This window comes from Lethenteron reissneri, chromosome 37 (assembly GCF_015708825.2).
Source record: "Lethenteron reissneri isolate LAM-NWPU_2019-01 chromosome 37, ASM1570882v1, whole genome shotgun sequence".
Lineage (NCBI taxonomy): Eukaryota > Metazoa > Chordata > Hyperoartia > Petromyzontiformes > Petromyzontidae > Lethenteron > Lethenteron reissneri.
The window spans coordinates 6,218,302-6,240,279 of NC_083815.1; the positions used below are offsets into that span (position 1 = coordinate 6,218,302).

Consider the following 21,978-nt stretch of genomic DNA (forward strand, 5'->3'; position numbering starts at 1 on the left):
GTTGCTGCTAACCATTCCGGCGTGGCAACAGCACTGCACTGCATATTAATGGGAAGTAATTGAGAGTCCAATCTCGATTTGAAGCTTTCGTGACTGCAGGAGTCCATACTCTTTGGTTCTTTCGGTAAAGTCACGTAGGTAGAACATTTTATTGTATTTCTACCTACGTGACTTTACCGAATTCAGTCTGTCCATTTCACCGTTTCGCTCATCTGTGTTTCAATTGAACGTCTTTCCGCGTGACGGGTCTGCCGAGGAGGCAGGCGGCTCTCTCAGTGTTCCGAGCGGCCAAGCGTTGCCAAGTCATGCGCAGTGAGCGGCTCTGACACGTCGCGCGGCGGGTTTCTCTCTCCCAGAAGGCACGCGTTGCGTTGCGTTGTGTGCGCGCCGCGCTCTTTCATTCTCTTACCGGGAATGTTTAGTGACAATCGGAAGTCATCTTATTCTTAGGTTTTTTTCGGTAAAGTCACGTAGGTAAAAAATTAAAATTAATAAAAGTAAAATAAAAATTTTCTTTTTATTTTACTTTTATTAATTTAAATTTTTGAATTTTTATTACCTACGTGACTTTACCGAAAAAACCTAAGAATATGAATCCTTGCAGTCACGAAAGTTTCAAATCTGGAAATCATCTTCTTGGTTCTTTCGGTAAAGTCACGTATAAGGGAAATAATAGAATAATTAAAATAAAACATAATAAAATAATTCGCACGACGTTTCGGCCACAACACAAGCAGACGTGCTTGTGTCTTGGTTCTTTCGGTAAAGTCACGTATAAGGGAAATAATAAAATAATTAAAATAAAACATAATAAAATAATTCTCACGACGTTTCGGCCACAACACAAGCAGCCGTCCTTGTGTTGTGGCCCGAAACGTCGTGAGAATTATTTTATAATGTTTTATTTTTATTATTTTATTATTTCCCTTAAACGTGACTTTACTGAAAGAACCAAAAGATGAATCCCTGCAGTCACGAAAGCTTTAAATCGAAAAATCGGAAGTCACATCGTCGCAAAAAAAAACATTTCAAGCAACAGCAGCAGCAACAGCCCCCCCCCCCCCCACGCTAATACGTTACATAACGGTTGTCGTGCTAAGGAAAGTAAACGCATTGCGTCGGCAACTTGATACTGGCACGAAGGCTGGGGGGGGGAGGGTGGCGCAGTCAGTCGTTGCGCGCTCTGCGAGGAACCCAGCGACCGCACGTTCGATTCCCGACGTGAAAATCATCGAGCTGAGAACCGAGGTTCGTGCCAACATGCGCAGCTGCTGGAGTTGAATGCCGTGTGCCAATCGGTTCGGTCAAAATCAGTGCAACACACTTCACCTGAAGACGGCTGCTTGCGTTGTAGCCGAAACGTCGTGAGAATTATTTTTATTATGTTTTATTTTTATTATTTTATTACTTCCCTTCTACGTGACTTTACCGAAAGAACAAAGAAGAAGAAAAAAGTGCAACACATTGTTAAATATTCTTGGTTCTTTCGGTAAAGTCACGTAAGATAGAAAACAGAAATCAAAAGTAAAAGCAAAAAAGCCACGACGTTTCGATCGCAACACAAGCTGTCTTCTTCAGGTGGAGAGAAAAGAGTATGTTAAATCATTGTTAAATCTTGACTTAAAGCTTTCGTGACTGCAGGAATTCATATTATTTGGGTCTTTCGTTGGCAATTGTTGCGACACTGTGGGATTCGGGTCAGATCAAAGCGTCCTCTCTGCTCGTATGAGTAATTGCGGCAGCGCTCAACTCTATTTGCGTCTCCCGAAATTCTCTCGTGCAATGTTGTTTTGTTATTCCCAAGTTCACGATGTTTAGTTTCTCCATAGCAGTAACGAGCATGGCACCCGTTGGACTTGCAGTCCAGAAGTCTGCGGTTAAATCTCTTGCCACGGCAGTTGAAACGAGCTGCGAATGTTCTCAAAATCCCTTGCCTCTGTCCGCCCAGCTGCATAAATGGGCACGCCACGGGTTGGTCAATTCAGCAGCAGGTCGAGTGTGTGGTGGCGTTTAAAGTGTCACCACTTGCCACCAGCGTGGAAGAGGAGGGCCAAAATAGCCACGAGAGGGGGAATCTCTCGATCTGCCTCGAAAGCAGAGGTGGGGAACGTCCGGCCCGCGGGCCGTATGAGGCCAGCGAAATCATTTGGTCTCTGGCCCTGCCAAGGCAACCGCAGGCAGGACTCGAAATTCAATAAATCTAGGAGCAAACCTGGAAAAGCAGTTGCGAGTAGCAACATCATCGATACCAGCTAACATCACACGTCTCTCCAAAGAGAAGCAGTTCCAGCCATCACATTAGGGGTGAGTTGATTAAATGTTTGACCAAATATTACAGGCACATTTTTAAGTTGATAATTTTGTATGGCCTGCGAATGATGTTATACATATTGGTAGAAAAACGGTTCCCCACCCCTGCAAGGGGAAGCCCTTCCAGCAGTAGCGGTGGTGAGAACAAGAAATTGCAGCGCTGCACCTTTATATTTGTCTATGACTCGCAGTGTGATGCAATATATTATTCCAAAGACAAAGACGCACGACACTTTTATATTCTAAATCACAAACTATACATAATGTATCGTACACATTTTGCACACTGAAATTCAAATATGCATTTACATCTACGGGCTGTTGTGCCAGAATTTATATAATTTGTCGTCGAAAAAAAGGGGGCAATGCATCCAATCTCCAGCTTACGATGTCTGCGGGTGTCGTGATCAATTCATCACCGGAGGTAGCAGCGGAGGTTTTTTTTTTTAAATATAATTTCATTGGATGCCGCAAAGCCAGAACGTTCCGCGGGACTCGCTGTTCACCGACACAATCCGACCGAGCCGGTGATCCCGGCGAGAGGGAGGGAGGGAGGCAGGAATGCAAGTCGAGAGGACGGCAAGACACGAAGGGCAGCAGCATCGCATCCGCTCGCGAGCACACAAGAAGCTCGCGTTTGTCTCCGGGTATTCGCGTCTTCGGAGCGCCGCGTATCCCACCGCCGACCCCACCCTTGAGCAGGCGGGGCGTCTAGCGCACGCCTACGCTGCTTTTCTAGCGTCTACGCATTCTTCACGGCCAGCGTGACGCCAAGCCCAGGCTCCTGTGGTGCTGCTGCTGCTGCTGCTGCCGCTGCCGGTGCCGCAGCAGCGTTTGTAAATGCGTTCCGCGACGCACCTCCTTCCCAGGTCTGTGTGCGAAGCATGGTCCTAACTCCACTTTTGGTGAGCGTTACGCTTTGGTTTTTTTTTGCGCCACACATTTGCACCGTAATCTATTTGTGCGCGCGCGCGTGCGTGTGTGTCCGTGGTTACATGTGGGGAGCTGGATCGTAGTGGTCAGCGCCCTGCGCTGCGAACCTGATAACGCGAGTTCGATTCCCGCCCATGGCCAACATCGGTGGCGAATATTTGAACCGGTCCTGGGCCTCCACCTAGGTTGACTCAGACTTAAATGAGTACATGGCACGATGTGTGAACATCAATTGGCACTGGGAAAGACAAAGATACTGACGTACTGGCCTTCATAGGTGCTCGCTAACAGAACATTCCTCAATAGGGTCTAGGCTGTACAGGGGATCTTTATCTTCGTCTATGTTTAAAGACAATAAATCAAGGCTACGTAATGATTTTGATGAATGTACTGGCTGTCAGATATTTATATAAGGCCTGTGCAAACGCAATGCATGATGTAACTGGCAATGGACCGTGCAATAAGGGTGCATTATAAAAGTGTTTAACTGCACATCTTCAACATCTGAGCTTTTCAATGGAACATATTAGTGCTGACTTTGGAAACAATGTTAATGTAATCTGAGTGTATTGTGAATTGTGCGTCTGCCCATTAGAGTGCATTCGTTAACAATGATTTACAATTGTGTAAAGAGCATGCTTCACAATGCATATATTCAGGAGTTTGTGATCGGGTGGGATCTTTCGTGTGCTTGGACAAAAACTAAGCTGTTTTGACCATTTCACTGATATGCATTTTTACCCAATTGGTTTATATCTGGACATATGCCAGGTATATAGTCACGTGTCATGGCCAGGAATTACGAGTGTAAACAATGATGATGGGAGGAAACAGAGGTGGTGGCGAAACAGGAGGAAGGAGAGTCAGAGCGAGAGAGAAGGTGCAATTCGGGAGGGAAATGAAATGAGGCATTGACTGATAATTAAACAATAATGCGAGGACATACATTGAGAGTGGGGCACAAACATAAATAAAAAATAAACAAGTATAACCCGTAAAAACAACGTTTTTCACTATAAATCCTTTATATGCGTGGCGGCTAGAGTCCTCTCGTCCTCTGGCTTGAGATGGCTGCCACCTATGGGTCAGATGATTGCATGGCAGCATTAAGCAATTGGTAATTAAATATAATATTTTTGTCCTAAAAAGTGTAAAATTTTGGAAAAAAAATTTAACAAACATTCATTGTCACGCACAACGAGTCTGTGTGGAAAATGTCAGCTCGATTGGATCACGGGAAGTGGGTTTAAAAACGACCGAAAGGTTTGCACGGTCCTAAGCAAGCAAGCAAGCACGCAAGCGAACTTAATATAAAGGATTTAAAAATCACCACGTTCACCATTAACACTGCCTTCACCATAGTAATAATCAACCATGCTCTTTGCACTGCTGGATGGAAGGCCTCCCGCTGCAATGTCTCACAATCTTGTGATGGAGCAATCCAACTAGCACGTGTACAGAGCACGTGCACATGAGCTACTTTCATCGCTCCATCTCCGCTCCCTCCTTTGACTGCCACTCAGTCACTCGTCTCGACCGCCGACCATCATCCGCAATAGCGACGTGCTTCTCCTGAGTAAACTCACTTTTCCGAACAGGCAATGCGATGTCTCTTACTTTAGCATGTGCTCTCATCCACGTGCTCCCATTTGTGTCTTTCAATTCCAAGCGCGTATCTCTCCACGCTTCTTTGCGTGTCGGGTCGTGGCGGGTTAACGACACATTTAATATTTACTCGATCTCACCCACACACAAAAAAAACCTTGCTTATGGACAACATTGCTCACGAAAGCCTACGTGTTACACAGGTGAAGACAAATTGCACGAGACTTGCCAGATACAAAATATAACGCACCCCGACGTGCATTGTAAGTAAAATATGTTTGGGGGGAGGGGGGTGTGGGAGGAAAACGGAGCAAATCAGGCCGAGAGATGAGAATCCGCAATGGCAATGCGGTGTCTGCGCACGATAAAAAAAACTTGCAACCTTCTTCGGGCTCTCGTTAAAACGAGCTCGTGGTACCACCGCACAACGCCTCCCCACCATTTCCCACTCCCTCGAGTGTGACCGATGCAGCGCAGTGCCCTGAAGGTAGGTCACTGCCGAGAACATTTGTCTCGGCCGTGAACGCTCTCCGTGCGTAGCCCCCGTGGTCAATCCAATGACGAATGAAAACCTCCCCCGGGCCGTGTCGGTCATGGAGGTTTGTTTGACGGCACTTCACCGCCCTGGTGAGTACGGGTTGGTGCAGGAGAGGCCCCCATGACCGACGTGGACCTCACTCGGCACTGATAATGGCCGTAGTCAGGAATTTGGGTTTGCAACATTGTGCGCTAATCACCGTGCAGACACTTTACCCTCCGTGTATATTATTAGGGGGGGGGGGAGGAATAATGAATGCATCGAACCAATTAATAAAATTTCTTAATCTCAAAATTGCACGTATTAAATTGAATAATGAATGCATCGATTCAATTAATACAATTTCTTAATCTCAAAATTGCACGCATTAAATTGCGTGTGTAAGGAATAGTTTTCTGAGTAGTTATGTTGTAAATATAATGGGTTCGCAATGAGAAAAATTGATTCTTGAACAGAATATTTATTGCGAATAGTGACACTTTATCAATCTCTAGGGGGTTGGGGGGGTGCGGTGGCAAGCTGAGGATCGATGTCGACTTCAGAATCTTGGACGCCCTTTGGCGGTTTGATGTCAGAGTTATGGAGAGGCACGGTCAAACTGGAATCTTTCCTGGGTTCAGACCTTTAACTTGATGAAGAGGTCTTCTGATGTGGATCGTTTCGCTGGAGAAGGTCTGAACTAAACCAAGATGAGACCATAGGAAGGCAAAGTGCCCGGATAGCAAACGATTTGTGGAGGTGATTTGCATTGCATGTTCAAACGGTGGTAAGATATGTCGCGATTCCCGAGTGATTAGTGAGTATGTCAAGCTTCTGCATCGCAATTAACTTAAATAACAATTTTGTGCGTTAACCTTTTGCCATCTCGTTTGCATTATTTCTTATTTGTTGCGTCCCCATTTATATGATCTCGTAAATTATTTGCGACTAAATGTCGTAATAATGATAATAGCAGCACATCATCTGCAACTGTAATTATATCATGCTATTTGCACCTCTAATAATAGCGTATAATTTTCACCTACAAGCATTGCATATCATTTTAACATCTAATAATAGCATATTATTTACACCTGCAACACTTAGCATGGAACATTTGCAGCGTGGAGCAGAACAGTGGAGCACAGAGTAAACTGCTGCCCATCAAGATCACGGGAGGGCATCACCAGAGGAATTAATTAGCTGACGGCCTGTGCCATCAACTGACGGATGATGTTGCACGTACATTTGCACGGCGCTTGAATAATTAATTATCACACCCATCGGTTCGATGTGTAGTAATTTGAGCCCAGGAATCGATTTCAATGGATTAAGGTGTTGCTGCTGCTGCTGATGTTGTTGTTGTTTGTGCTTGAACACCACTGCCGTTGCAGTATCTCAATTCACGTTGGATGACTTGCACCTGTACCGAACCTTTTCTGGTGCCTCTTGTTCTCGTATTAAACCGTATTGGCACATCTTCTTGGTTCTTTCGGTAAAGTTACGTAGAAGGGAAATAATAAAATAATAACAATAAAACATTATAAAATCATTCTCACGACGTGTCGGCCACAACGCAAGCAGCCGTCCTCAGGTGAAGAACAGGTCTGTCGGGAAGACGTTGTAGCCGAAACGTCGTGAGAATTATTTTATTATGTTTTATTTTTATTATTTTATTATTTCCCTTCTACGTGACTTTACCGAAAGAACCAAGAAGATGAATCCCTGCAGTCACGAAAGCTTTAAACCGTATTGGCACAGTTATTTGTTTGTTTGTTATTCGCTTGTGTTTTGTTCAATTTGTTCATTGTGAATAATTCCCGAAGCACCATGTATTCGTTCTCTGCAACGTTGATGGTTTTTGTTTTGTCGTTGCTGCTGTGCTCACGCACCGCGCATCTCCCGTGTAAAATAGCCGGACAACTGGCTAAACGGGACCGTCATCCGTGTAAACGTATGTTGTATGTATGTATGTTGAACTTCTTTCGCACCGTACGTAGCCAACCGCGCTAATCGGAGGTGCGCGGGGTAGGGGAAAAGGCGACAAACTAAAACGCACAAAGCAGTTCTAACAAATCATCGACTCAACACTCAAGACCCTCTCTGTCCGTTCCGCAGTCCGAGTCTAAGCTGTACAATGCGCTCGAGAAGGAGAGCAGCACACCCTCACACCAGAAGCTCACCAAGAAGGAGACCCTCAAAGTAAGTGGCCGTGGGCGAGGCCGCCGCCGCCGACTCGACCGTGCAAGCGCGTTCCGTCAGTGGCCCCGTGCGCGGTTGGAGGCAGAGAGGAGCGACGCTCACAACAACGAGCGGAGCGCCGGGCGGATAAAACGCAGCAAAGTTGGCAGAGTAGGGGGCACGGGTGGTGCATCGGGGCAGTCGTCTCAGTCAGTCGACCCGTGTGGCACCTGCTGAGTCTGTCCCGTGACCTCCTGCCAGCGGGCGTTCGACAATTCACGTGGCACTTAAAGTGCACCTTGCCTGGCACAAACACCGTGGTGACGTCACTACCACTTAGGTGGGCGAATGGCGGTTGTTGTTGTTGTTGTTGTTGTCGTTGTTGTTGTGCATGGAGAGCGTCCGGCCGGTCGGCGGCTCGACGATTCGGAGGGCAACCCTTCTCCACGGCAAGGGAAGGGGCAAGCAAGTGTATCCTGCCAGCGCTAAAGTTGCTCCTTGTTTTTTTAATTCTATAGTTCTTTCGGTAAAGTCACATAAATAGACAAAAGAATAACAATAAAATAATAAAAATGAAAAAAATGCACTCTATTTAAAAAAAAATATTTTATTACATTTCTTTTTTCTCTCTCTACGTGACTTTACCGAAAGAACCATAGAATGTGAATTTCCTGCAGTCACCAAAGTTCTAAGTCCAAATTGCTCCTCGTTCCCGAACGTTAAGGCGGCCTCCCCGTTGACACGTTAACGGGGAAAGGGACGTCACAATTGGTCGGCGGTGCTGCAGCCACGCACGCGCCAGTTTGTGATTTCTCACGCCACGCGCATTTACATTGTCCTTTTAACCTCTTCAACCACTGCCCGAGATCTGACTCCCCCCCCCACCCTCCACATTCCTCTCTATCTCACACCCCCCGCACCCGCCCGCCTGTGTGAAAAATCATCTGTGGAAAGAGTAGGGAATGTAATTCGCAAACGCCCTGCAGGGACAGAATTTTCTTTACTGATCCTGGGAATGATCGTAGAGAGGTGTCGACGCTTAAACGTGTTAAGCCTTTACGCCTGAATCGTAACAAGCTGTGTTTTCAACGCAAGACGTTTATACTATATGTGAATAATAATAATGATAATACGTAAAGTGTGAAAAAAACCCTAAACATTTACGCACTATCAATTGAAAGTCGTATTCAACTGTGTTTTTTTCATTGATGTCTAATACAGTCTATACAGTTGATCAACAGACCACATGTGGTGGGTTAAAGTGTGGGTGCTCCCCAACTACTACAGTGTGGTCAAAATATCCTCTAGGGAAGCTTTCCAGAGCTCACTCTGGTCCAGAGCTCACTCTAGTCGAGGTCCTCCCACCTGCAGTGGCTTCACAAAGCAATTGCAGTGTATGCAATCATGTTTCCACATGTAATAAATGGATGGTTATTCATGTATTTTCATCATGGATAGGTCGGTTTAAAATTACTAAACTATTTAAAGCCCAAATAACCTCATGCAATCTTCCAGTTAATAATACTCACACACATCAGGCCAAACTGTTACCTTTTGATTCACACAACAATTCTAAGAATGCAGTCAGAATTTGGTAATTTTGAGTTAATGTTGCTAGACGGTGGCATGTATGCCACGTAAGTTGTCGACTTGCAGAAAAAAACGATTCCATTGTGCGCAAACCGTGCTGCTTTGTATCTCTAGACTTTGCAAAACGTTGCACTGGCACACAGATCAATAATTAGATCGTCAATCCAAACACTGCTGCTGGTGCAATAATTCCTGTGCCTGCCCAATTTATCCTGCTATTGACTTAAATGCCTTGCTTAGAAATGAGTGACCTGCAAAAACAAAGAGCTCCACTTTGTCACAAAAATAAAATTTGGCTAAAGATTTGTAAAAGGGCACTTTTTATTTCATTACCAGAGCTTATTTTGGCCATGTAGCCTTTCTTGTAACATTGTCCTTATCTTGGTAGTTCACGATATCGTAAAAAAAAAAATCCGAAACAGCAACCTAGTTTCAATTGGTATTCACAGTTCAACGTTGTTACCGTGTTTTATTTTAAACCATTTTAATTCGTGAAAACCCGATACAAACATCGCGTCAGATGGACGCATTCGTCTGCTTCGACTTGAAAAAGCGGAGAATGCTGGCCTCCGACTTTGTTCATGCCACGTTGAGTCAACTTGTCTCTTGCAGGTCTAAGGGCAGCAATTGCAGGGCTGCACATATGCAAGTGGCAGAGCGAGCGTATTCCAATCGGGCGGTTGCGAGTCAAAACCCTAGTTGGTGGGTTGACTCAGCCCATCATCCTTCTGGGGTCAATAACACGAGTACCACTTTGTAGAGAAGTCAACAGCGGTTGTCCTATAGAGAGACTCCTCCCTGCCATAGGAATGTGGAATTTCCACGACTATCTCAGGGCTTCATATTCTTGGTTCTTTCGGTAAAGTCACGTAGAAGGGAAATAATACAATAATATAAATATAAAACAATAAAAATTCTGTGGATGTCACACCTGATGACGATTGCTTGTGTTGCAGTCGAAACGTCGTGAGAATTTTTCTTGTTTAATATTAATATTATTTTATTATTTCCCTTCTACGTGACTTTACCGAAAGAACCAAGAATATGAATCCCTGCAGTCACGAAAGCTTTAAATCAAAATTTATCTCAGGGCTGTAAATGGAAGATGAGCACCGCCTCGTTCAATGCTCGTTTGAGCAGGAAATCACTTTGACTTTGTTTTTATTTTATTGTGCGTAAATCGTTTTCTTTCCATAACCTTCTCTGAAATGTGCCCAAAGACAAGAGGCGGTGGGGGTTCGGCCCCCGCTGTCAAACTCTCCCGATACTGACAGACGGGAGCAAGCGGGTGGTATTGTGCAATTTGCAGCGAGGGGGGCGGGCGGGGAGGTGCTGGCCAACACTTGGGGGGCAGGTCCTGGCAGCCCCCAGCGGGCCTCACTGACTTCTCACCGCAGGTGCAAAAGAAAAACTACAGGCAGGAGAAGAAGAGGGCCACTAAAGAGATGCTCAGCACACTCAAAGACCCAGCGGTGGTCATTCTCTCCGACTGGCTAAAGGTGGGTGCAGGCAACTCGTTAAGCATTGTGCACGAATATCGGTGAGTTATATTTATATTTAACTGCCTATATATAACACATTTGATAGTTCACCATGCATAAACTCCGCAGATTAAAGTTCAAGTTCATGTTCAAGTTCATTTATTAGGTATAGCCCTGTGAGCCATTCGGCTCTTGAATTGGGTGCAACTGCAACAAACAAAAAACAAAAACATGAACAAAAAAACATATTAAAGTGAATATGTGACTGAGTGCAAACAGAAAAGAAAGACAGCAACATATTTCAGAAAAAAACATCGTATAAACTCAGCACTCCTGGGTCCAAAGATGGGGGGCGTATATGGTAATATTGTTTTACCTGTGAAGAGGAGATTGAGATGGTTAAGCAGGATCTTTATTTCCATATTCGGGACATCCTCACACATCTGGATAATTCCTGGAGATGTAACATCTCATTTGCAAGTCCCGCTTATGTGTCCATATAAAGCCCGTTTGTCAATCCACTGCTGGATGACGGGCTGGCGTGTGGGTTTGATTGGCAGTACTTAACCACACTGGTCAGTGCAGGTTGGTGAAGACGAGAAGCGTATATATGTGAGAGCATAGACGTACATGACAGTACAACTATGTTCCTTTCTCCATTCCCCTCGGCTGCCCACAACGTAGCCCCAGATCCGATGCAAGGTGGAGACCCATCCAAGCACTACCCAGGCTCACACCTGCTTAGCTCCTGAGAGCTAACACGAATTGAGCACATGTTTGTAAGCAAGAGTAACTTTAATTCCTCTTGGCTCCCACGGCTTAGAAGTGCCCTCCTGAATTCTCAAGAAGTGGGAGGTAAAGTGTAAAGGGCTCTCAGGTTTGTGCTGATCGGCATTCAAGTGGCTTAACTCGCCTTCCCTTGTGGCATTGCAGCACCAGGATTGTTTTTTGTAATGTCATTCACGAAACACGAAGACATTTTGCCAGCACACGCTCATTTGCATCCATTATTGTAGCTGTAACAAAGGGCCCTTTAGATTAATTTAAATTTGGTGTTGTGTACTTACTCAAGTATTGTATTCATTATATTTAAATGTTGATGCATTTCTAAATGTGGGTTAAGCTTCTTTTTATAAGGAGAATAAATCAATGTTTTGGACAATCCTGACAGCGGAAAAAAACTTCGGAAAGTAATGTTGCACATTCCTGGGTAATGTGCCTGCCTAGCAAGAAAGAACGGGGTCAGCGTTCACAAGCCTCTGCGCTGGAGTCAGCAAACTGTCAGTAAACCATCTCAAGTTCTTTCTTTTACTTCAAACATTTCCCAGAGGAGTCCATGGAAAATAAATTCCAATATTTCAAGGAAAACATCAAATGACACCAAATTAGCCAGGTTTCATGAAACACAATGTAGTTTCCTTTAACCAAATAAATATACATTAAGGACATTTTGTTCATTTAAATTGTGTTTATGCAACCCGACCTAGATTCTCTTCAGGACAAAAAAGGTGTCTACACATACACTCATAAAATGATGCTGACATTGATTCTGATTGTGATGATGATGATGATGACTAGAGGTGGAACGATGCATTGGTTATCATTGATTAATACGCTAATGATGCATGCATACAATTGTGTGCAAGTATTGATATTTTTGCAGTTTGTATGTGTTGAACGCATTTTGGTTAAAAGTGACGCTGCAGCCATTAGAGGCGATACCGTTCCCCACAAGGAAATCTATTCTTGGGTTGACCCGTGAACTTGAATCTCGAAAAATCATGTAAACATCGGAGACAGTGGAGGATGAATCGTTCCATCCCTAATGACGACCATGACAATGACTATGATGATGATGATAGGGTTGCCACAACTGAAGTACACAAAATGGGAGCATATCATAGACCTAACAATATCTCACAATACCGGAACGTTGTATCATTACGCAACTGACAAAAACCAGAAACGTTTAACTGCCCGGGACAAAATTACAGGTTTCCTCGCACAGCAGCGACAATACAACAAGAGGACAATCTTGAGCAAAACACAAACAGGTGACAACCCACGCCGCCGACGATGACGACGAAGACCAGAACTGACGCCGGACGATGTCGCCCTGCCGCCCCGCAGATCCGAGGTTCTCTGAAGAGCTGGACCAAGCTGTGGTGCGAGCTCAAGCCCGGCGTGCTGCTGCTGTACAAGAGCTCCAAGCACGGCCAGTGGGTGGGCACCGTGCTCCTCAATGTGTGCCAGATCATCGAGAGGCCCTCCAAGAAGGACGGCTTCTGCTTCAAGCTCTTCCATCCCCTGGACCAGTCCATCTGGGCCATCAAGGTGCGGATATTCATAGGGGCTTGTCTTGTTCATTCTCTCACCTGACGTACCACGTGCAAGTGTACGGCCCGTAAAAGATAAATTCACCACACGTTCAGGAGATCCAGTAGTCGTCATGTGGCCCCACTGGCTGAAGGTGGATGCAGGCCGCTGATGAGCGTGTACCTGTACGGCCCCTTTGTCGATGCCGAATGAGGGCCTCCGCACGCCATGCAGGTCGTGGCCGTTCGTCGACCATACTATTGGCACACTCGTCAGCGTGTGGGTTCCTGTAATGTGTAAAGCACGTACCGATACTTGCCGCATGCATCGCAGTCTATGTAACCGTGATTGTAACGAAGACCTGCGCTGTATGACATCTGTACCGTCGTAAGGCACCCATGAAATATAGCCCAAGCGCTTATTAGGCTCTTCCTGCTAAAATAAATAAAAGAAACACGTTGGGGGCCATCCATTGAGTAGGTACGCAAAAATCTGTCAAAACTTGACCCCCCCTCCCTCCCTGTATGCACGTGAAATTTTTACACCCCCCCCCCACCTGCGTACGTTCGCCTGACGCACACCCCCGCCCCCCCCCCCCCCCCCGAATCCTATAGAACGGCCGATATTTAATCCACGCAGAAACGATCCTGGATTAATAATATTAACGTGTTAAAGCAAACAGATCGTCCACCGCCGGCTGCATGATTATTATCGAGGCTTCACCCCCCCCCCCCCCCCCACGTTTCCTATGCGTACGTAACATTGTCAGTAGACCCCCCATACGCAAGCGTACGCATTTGGGTTAACCCCCCTCCATGCGTACGTACTAAATGTACGGCCCCTTGCGGTGCGCAGGCTACGGTGATGTATTCTACGTTCCAAAGTTTGGGTTGCATGGCCACATTCGCACTCCTGTTGCTTTCGTCTTTAACTTTCCATCGATGAAGGGGACGTGCTGCATCGGCCTGTTGATCTTCCGATGTGGCTGATGGTCACACCACCGGTGTTTTCGAGGCATGTCAAAGCCAGAAGGTGCAACGTTTTGGGTTCGAATGATGCGTTCAGGAATGGCTCGTGGTGCGTGCTTGCTAAACATCATGTATGCAGCGCATATGCATATTTATCTCTTCATTTATTTAACTCCTGCACGTAGACATAGTTCATTGCAGCTTACACAAGTGCACTTTATTGAATAATTGATTTTTGTCTGAAAATAGCTTTCATCCCCACAATGGAACAGTGCATAGTGCATTTATAAACACAACCTGAACAAAAACGAACGGCAGACAAGTCAACTCCTTTTTTCACAACCAATGCTTGGGAGGCCCTTGAAACATTCATTTGCTCTCTTTTCATAGATCCTTTTGTGTCTGAGATCCTACATAATGCGCCCATCACTAAATCACCCAGAGGGCAGCCGTCTTTAAGGCTGAGCGGCGATGAGCATGGACAGAGCTTTGGTCGGAGATTCAAACTACAACCAGGAGCTGCTACGGCTTGCAGAGTTACGTGGTTGGCAACAGAGGGCGGTGCAGCAATATCGATTGTTGTACTGTGCTACGCTCTCATGTATACACTCTCAGCCGTAACAAAGCCGTGTTGACCAGCAGGGTAAATTGTGGTCAAATGGCCATCACGACCCGCACGGTGTGTGGAGGCCCTCAACCGGCGGCAGTGGACTGACAAAAATAAAAATGGTAGCTTGTGTTAGTTACAGGTACGCAATTGCTGCTGGTGTTGACTGTGCGATTACTTCTCGCCAGGGCCCGGAAGGAGAGACGGTGGGAGCTTTAACGCAGCCCTTCCCCAGCAGCTACCTGATCATACGGGCCACCTCGGAGTCTGACGGTGCGTATATCTCGACGGACAATCAGCCGTCGGGACAAGAGTTCGAACAGCAAAACGGGCTGGAAAGCATGGGCGGTGCATGAAACCCGTCTTTAATGAATCATCGAAGAGCTTGGAGCACCAGATTGGGTTAAAAGATGACGTCACCGTGCTGCTCTATTTTAGACCGGGAGCAAGTGGAGGGCTTCAACATTCTGGCAAAATTTCCCGATAATGCTGGATGTAATTAGCAGCGAAACGTTGTACTCAAAATTTTCAATGATGTTGATTCGCTCTTCAACACACCAGTGGGCTAAAGTAGTGAACTATTTGTCCTTTGTAAACGTGACACATGTTCTACTGTTTGGCCATGTCGGGTGGTGGAGGATTAAGACACATTTATAAATAACGCGATTTAACACAAAAATCTTTATTATGAATGAATTGTAAAATGGGTTCTGCCAAGTGCTCTGCTCGTGGTGACCTTGTGGCCTCTCGCCGAGTTCGGCTTGAGTAGCTTTTACTCTACACGGTCTGCTTGAGTGGGAGCCGGTAGACAGATTTTCTAAACTAAACTATTTATATTTTTCCAGGAAAGGCCCACTGAGTATATAGTTATTTTTCAGAAGCGACCTGGCTACAACTGATAGCTCAACGAAGTGGCTTATCACGTGGAGATTTATAGCAGCCAAATACTCCAAACGCGTGTTTATTCTCAATGTAGAGGGAAAAACCGGAATATAGAGCCATCAAGGGTCCGGATCGAACCCTCGACCTCCTGCATACGAGGCAAGGAAGTTACCATCTTAGCCCAAGCCACCCTCTGCCGTGCGTGGCAGTGTCAGAACGTGTTTCCCAATTGCATTTGTGAACACTTGAAAAACAAGTGTGGAAATGAACATTGGTGCTGTCCGGTCTCCTTTAAAACCTCAGCTCAATGCATCTACAACAATGGTGTCCTAAAATTGATATACAAATATTTTTTCTTTAAATGCGTCAAAGTGTTTCAGCCAAGTAGGCTGAGCAGGGTTTCGTGCGTGACAGCTGGCAGCGTCGTTCCGCGTCACGTAACAGTTGTTCAAATTGTATTCAAAAATTTTTTTTCTTTCGCGTGGTATTTTCTTTTTTACAGTTCCATCTGCGTTGTGTCTGTTGCGTTCTGTCACCTTCGCAGGTTGGCTTACATGTACCATTGGCATATCATTCTGTATATAATTTGCCAAAGTCATTAATACATTAATTATCCTCATACACGTTATCCAATGTGTGTATAGTCAGTGTGGGAATCCGTTTTGAATCATTTGATGCATCATTACATAGTTAGTTGCTATACACAAACCAAAAATCTTGAATCATTCATGATTTTTTTTCTTTTTCAAATGTGTGTATATTAATTACAATACCACACATACAGGTGTTTTTCAGAATGATTCTTTACACAAATTCTCTGGTGGCTGAAAGGAATGTATCTGTCAACTTCGTGAAGACTGGCTCAGCATTGCAAGCCACAGATCTTTCAGCTATTTAGATACCCAATTCGGGTTGCCACCTCTGAGCTAAATAAAAAAAGCATGAACATGTCATGGGACGAATATCTCACAACACTGGAAGAGGAGTGAGTGGCTCACTATTACGTCACGGGGAAGACTTAGGATATTTCCCAGGGTGGTCACCTCAACCAGACGGCAATCCTGGGAAAACCAGGACAAGTGTTGTTAACCCTACACCGAACCCAACTCTCTGTGAACCGATGCTTGGCCCATGTTCCTGAATGCTACGGGCACTGTTTGGCTCATTAGGGCATCGCTGGAGAGCACTGGCGGAGCCAGTGGGGGGGTGGCACGTGCCCCCCCAATGATCCAATCGAAAACCCTAATTTCGATCGGATTATTGGGATTTATTAGTAATAAATCTGAATTTTGCGACCCCCACTGCCACTGTGTAGCATATTATTATGCACCAGGGACTCTATGAGATGATAGGACAACAGTCTGAGTCCATAATTGGCAATAAGTAACGGCAAAGCAGTTATAAGTGACTCACAGAATTGTGCGCAGTTGCATATACAGTACACGACTTCCCTGAAAGCATTCACCTTCAGCGAGCGCGATGCCGATCACACAACGCGGTTCGAATTCGACCCTCGATTGATGGCTGCGCCATCGTTGCACACGCGTCGAATAAAAAGCAAGGGACAAGTCCTTCTTTTTGGTTCTTTCGGTAAAGTCACGTAGAAGGGAAGTAATAAAATAATAAAAGTAAAACGTAATAAAATAATTCTCACGACGTTTCGGCCACAACGCAAGCAGCCGTCTTCAGGTGAAAACCAGGTCTGTCGGGGAGACAGCGTCTGAATGAAACAGCACACGAGCTTGGAGCATATTTATAAGCTGGGTTTGAAGGGGGGGAAAGGGCGCTTCGACAAAAAGAATTTGCATATCAAGAGGAATTTAGCATATTTATGGCAAATGCAGGAATGTGATTAGTACTGCATATGCATGTGCATTATGCAGGACTAGCAGCATCAAAGGGAGGGGATATGGGAAATGCAGGTATGTGAATAGTACTACTTATGCCCGTGCATTATGCAGGAATAGGACAAGTCCTTACTAACATCTCCTGTCATTTTTCATTGCTGGAGGGGTTGCCCCCCCCCCCCCCCCCCACCTGAAAATCCTAGCTCCGCCATTGCTGGAGAGTGCACAGTGCAACTGCCTGTTGAAATAACGAGCACAAATCTTTCATGGCTGAGCCGTACACACGGTCGGCAGAGAAGTGTTAAACTCGAGCCTACAAATCCGCCAAGGTTGACATGTACACACAGGGCGGAGGAGCGTATGCTTGAAGCCAAGCACATTAAGGCACATCACCATACAAGCAGTCCATCATATTAAAGCGGTTCCTAAGTGATGTTTCCTCTGGTCACCCATTAAAAAAGGTCCCCTGTACCAAGTCGAGACGTATTGGCTTAAGTCGCTCAGCCAGCAAATGGACTATGGTGTTATGCGGTCAGCATTGCCATGCCAACTGCTGCCTCTCTGTCTCACAGAACCTGCCGTTAAGTTGTGATGTTCTCTTCATGATAAATCGGAGATGGCGGCTTCGATGCTCTCTTGGGGCTGAGTGAAATGCATCTATGGATGGCTTCAAATTGTCTCTTAAGTAAAAAATGAAAGTGCTATCAGTGGGCCGCAGACACAGTTGAACCCAATCACCCCGTATCGAAAGCTCTGTTGATGGCAATCTTTTGATTCCATCCAATACTTTGAAAAGCTTGGGAATTACTATGGATTTAAAACTGTGTTTTGCCACCCACATTCTCCGTTATAAAGGCCTAATTTTATCACTTGAGAAGAATTGCCAAAGTGAGATCCATTCCCTCCGATAACGATGCTGGGGTGTTGGTTTTTGTAATTTCTCAGCTTGATTACTCGAATGCTTTGCTGACCTTTCCGATTACGAACACAGTGGCTCCAACTGCTTCAAAATGCTACAGACGCAGTGCTCATCGCATACTGCATTCACAGCATCAGCACCACCTCTGAAATCACTGCACTGGCTTGCTCTCAATTTCAGGACCGACATTAAAAATTCTGCTAACTACTTACAAGGCTCTTCGTGGTCTCGGGCCTTCATATTTCCAGGATGTCCTGCAGGTCGCCTGCATCGAGATCAATGAACGCTGAATTATTTGGTAGTTCCGGGAAGTTGTCATCTAAAATTTGGAGGGGGCAAGGGCATTTTGTTCCGATGCTCCCTGCCTCTGGAACGCTTATTTCAAGTCATATCAGAAATTCTGGCACAACCACGTATTATTTTATACCTACGTGACTTTACCGAAAGATCCAAAGAGTACAACCAAATATGTGGAAATCAAATTTTAAAACAATATTGGTTTGAGTTAGCTTTTTATTTTAATTGGATTGATCGACCAATTGATTTATTTATTATTTATTTTATTGTAAAGTGCTGTAGGATGCTCTTCTTGAAGAAAGATATATAAAAGGAAAATGTTGCATCGTGATATTGTATCAGTATTTCTCAATCTCCCACCACTGTCACAATTAAATTTATTTTGTAATTATATTCCATTTGTGCTACGAAGCATCGTATATCATGAGAAAAATAAAATTTCGATTTAAAGCTTTCGTGACTGCAGGGATTCATCTTCTTGGTTCTTTCGGTAAAGCCACGTAGAAGGGAAGTAATACAATAATAAAAATAAAACATAATAAAATAATTCTCACGACGTTTTGGCCACAACGCAAGCAGCCATCCTCAGGTGAAAACCAGGTCTGTCGAGGCGACAGCGTCATTCGTGACTTTACTGAAAGAACCAAGAAGATGAGAAAAATTAATTACGTGAAGCTTTCGCACAGCAGCCCTTCACCCCATCTGCTACAGAACAATCCAAGGAAGCAGATTTCCACGTAACTTCTTCTGCGGCCCCTTCAAGCGATTTGGTTAACCCCACACACTCGGGCTGCATTCTCACACACACGTCCCGCCACAGAGAGATCTTCATCCCACAACAATCAAATTGATAGTCTTAATTCTCAAGATATGGAATTTAGGCAAATTTAGTGACAACCCAAATGAAATGGGATGGGTGGGTTTTTTTGTTTTTTATTTTCTACTCGGTCATTGCGGACCAGACAAAGATTATTGACTCTCACTACACTTGACAACTCAATTTAACAAGGGGTATCTGAAACCCAAACTCAAACTCAGGTTCTCAGCAATACCGGCTCAGCGTTTTGACCTCTGGACCAGCTGTCCAGGGGCACATCCACAAATGTGAAAGTTGAGGCTGTCATAGCAGAAAATAATTCCCAGTGGCGATTTGCCACACGTCGGAGTTCTGCTGAAGCACCATTTTTTAAAATTTCCCCAACTACTCGCTCCTGACTAAGTACTGAGCCTGCTGTTCTTCGGCCGCTGTGTATTTAAAGGTTCGACCGTCAGCGTAATCAGCTTTTATGTCACTTTGTTGAAATGTGAAAGGTGCAGCATTAAGAATAACACGATTCCCGTTCAAAACCTTGTGGGTGTCTCTTAGCCACTTTTAGTCCACGAGCCCAGACAAGATATTAACTTTTCGATTCCACCTCAAGATGGCATCACATTCGTGGTTCCAATTTCTTTTCTGGCAGTGGACTGTGATAACCATTTGAAATGCGTGTGTTATCAAGCTATCCACTATTCTAGATTTGAAGCTTTCGTTACTGCAAGGATTCATATTCTTAGGTTTTTTCGGTAAAGTCACGTAGGTAAAAAATTAAAATTAATAAAAGTAAAATAAAATAAATTTATTTTATTATTATTTTTACTTTTATTAATTTCCATTTTAATTTTTTACCTACGTGACTTTACCGAAAAAACCTAAGAATATCAATCCACTATTATTAGCCATTGCGGTACTTGTACTGGAGTTTTGCTACCTTAGGCCGTCCCAATTTCTGCTCTGGCCCTTGGACTATATCGACACATGTCGGGACATCGGTGAAAAAAGAGCTCTGGAGCTCATCGAATTCCTCCAGTGTAAATACATATTCTGAGTGGTTGGCCACCCTCGCCGCCCCCCACCACACCCGCTGCTCTATGGCGGTTGGTCACGGCCAGCGGTGGCTACGAACGCGGCCCGTAATCCAGCAATGTGGAGGCAGGTGTCAGTTGCTGGATCACCGCACAATCGTTGTGAAAATCCATTCCCCGCGTGCGCCGTGCGGGTACCATGCCTGGGCTCGCCAGGAGAAGGCATTCCAGCAAAGCTTGAACTTTACTTCCCACCTGTTCCATCTGTACAAGACGTAACATTACTCCGGGTGCTCCGGTTTCTTCCGACATGTAGAATCTCATCTTCTTGGTTCTTTCGGTAAAGTCAAGTGGAAGGGAAATAATAAAATGATAAAAATATTAAACAATACAAATTCTCACGAAATTCCGACTGCAACACAAGCAATCACCATCAGGTGTGAAATCCAAAAATCTAATTTTGTGTTGCAATTTTTATTCTTTTATTGTTTCCCTTCTACCTGACTTTACCGAAAGAACCAAGAATATGAATCCCTGCAGTCACGAAAGCTTTAAATCAAAATGTATAATCTCATTAATTGGCAGATAACACCTCAATATGTAGAGGACTGCAGAGCTTGGGCGAGGTGTAGGGTGTGGCAAGGGAAATTGGCATCGGCTCACCGCCCGTCTGTCTTTCCCGCTCAGTCCGCTTGTAGGCCGCTGCTGGATGGACGCGCTGGAGCTGGCGCTGCGCTGCTCCAGTCTGCTCAAGCGCACGATGGCGCGGGAAGGCAAGGACGTGGAGAAGGTCGTACAGGCCGACGGCACCCTGCTGGGGCTGCTCCGCACTGGGACGCTGCACGACGGCTCGCAGTACGACCCCCACTTTTGAGACGCGGCATGGCGCGGCATGCCGTATGTATGCACCATATGTTTCGCGCCGTACGTAGCCAACCGTGCTAATCGGAGGTGCGGGGGAAGGACAACAAACTAAACGCAAACTAATGTAATTCCAAACGTGCCTCTCTCCATGCTTCTTTGCACAATTCGTGTTTTTGTTCCGTTTTTTTTTTGCTAATGACCGTGTTTCTAAATGATACGTCATAGCAGGCAGTGATTAATACATTTTCCCCCCGGGTACAATGGGTACGTTACTTTTCACTATCAGCTTCAGCTTTCCAGAAGCACTCCAACCTGCGCTAGTCTGCCTCTTTTATTTCCCCATTTTGATATCGAGTCTGCCTTCAGTAGCCATCCAAGGTAGCAAATAATTCTGCTGTGTGTATGTTGAACTTCTTTCGCACCGTACATAGCCAACTGTGCCAATCGGAGGTCCGGGGGGAAGGGCAGCAAGCTAAACACAAAGAGCAGTTCTAAAGAAATGAGGTATCAATCTTGATGATTTAAAAGTGAATAGCTCCAGTGGCTTCCTAATATCGGAAGGAAGAGCGTTCCAGACAGCTGGGAAAGCACATCCGACCGCAACATCCGTTGATCCATTCTCTCCGCTCTATTTGCATTCACAGTCATTGTGCGATTACCGCGGTTTGCAAACTGTCCACAGATTAACAGAAAATAACTTTACGGTTAATCTACTGCTGTATGAAGGCCACCTACGATGAGCACGGTTGGCTACGTGCGGTGCGAAAGAAGTTCAAGTCCCACCCCACACTGTGTCGTCGCTCACGGGGGTTGTTTGAC

General features: G+C 45.2%; 1 protein-coding gene across 2 annotated transcripts in view; it reads left to right on the forward strand.

Annotated features, from left to right (window-relative positions):
- The window catches only part of LOC133351491 (oxysterol-binding protein-related protein 8-like), a 116,793-nt gene that overhangs the window by 72,409 nt on the left and 22,406 nt on the right, over positions 1–21,978 (forward strand). The window contains exons 1-6 of one of the 2 annotated variants that reach the window (XM_061566748.1): positions 3,081–3,215; positions 7,484–7,567; positions 10,534–10,635; positions 12,748–12,951; positions 14,697–14,781; positions 20,994–21,150. In XM_061566748.1, the coding sequence (XP_061422732.1) occupies positions 3,195–3,215; positions 7,484–7,567; positions 10,534–10,635; positions 12,748–12,951; positions 14,697–14,781; positions 20,994–21,150 (653 nt within the window). In that variant the 5' untranslated portion in view covers positions 3,081–3,194. Of the gene's footprint in view, positions 1–3,080; positions 3,216–7,483; positions 7,568–10,533; positions 10,636–12,747; positions 12,952–14,696; positions 14,782–20,993; positions 21,151–21,978 lie in introns of those variants that run through there. The other variant, XM_061566747.1, reaches the window with a different exon arrangement.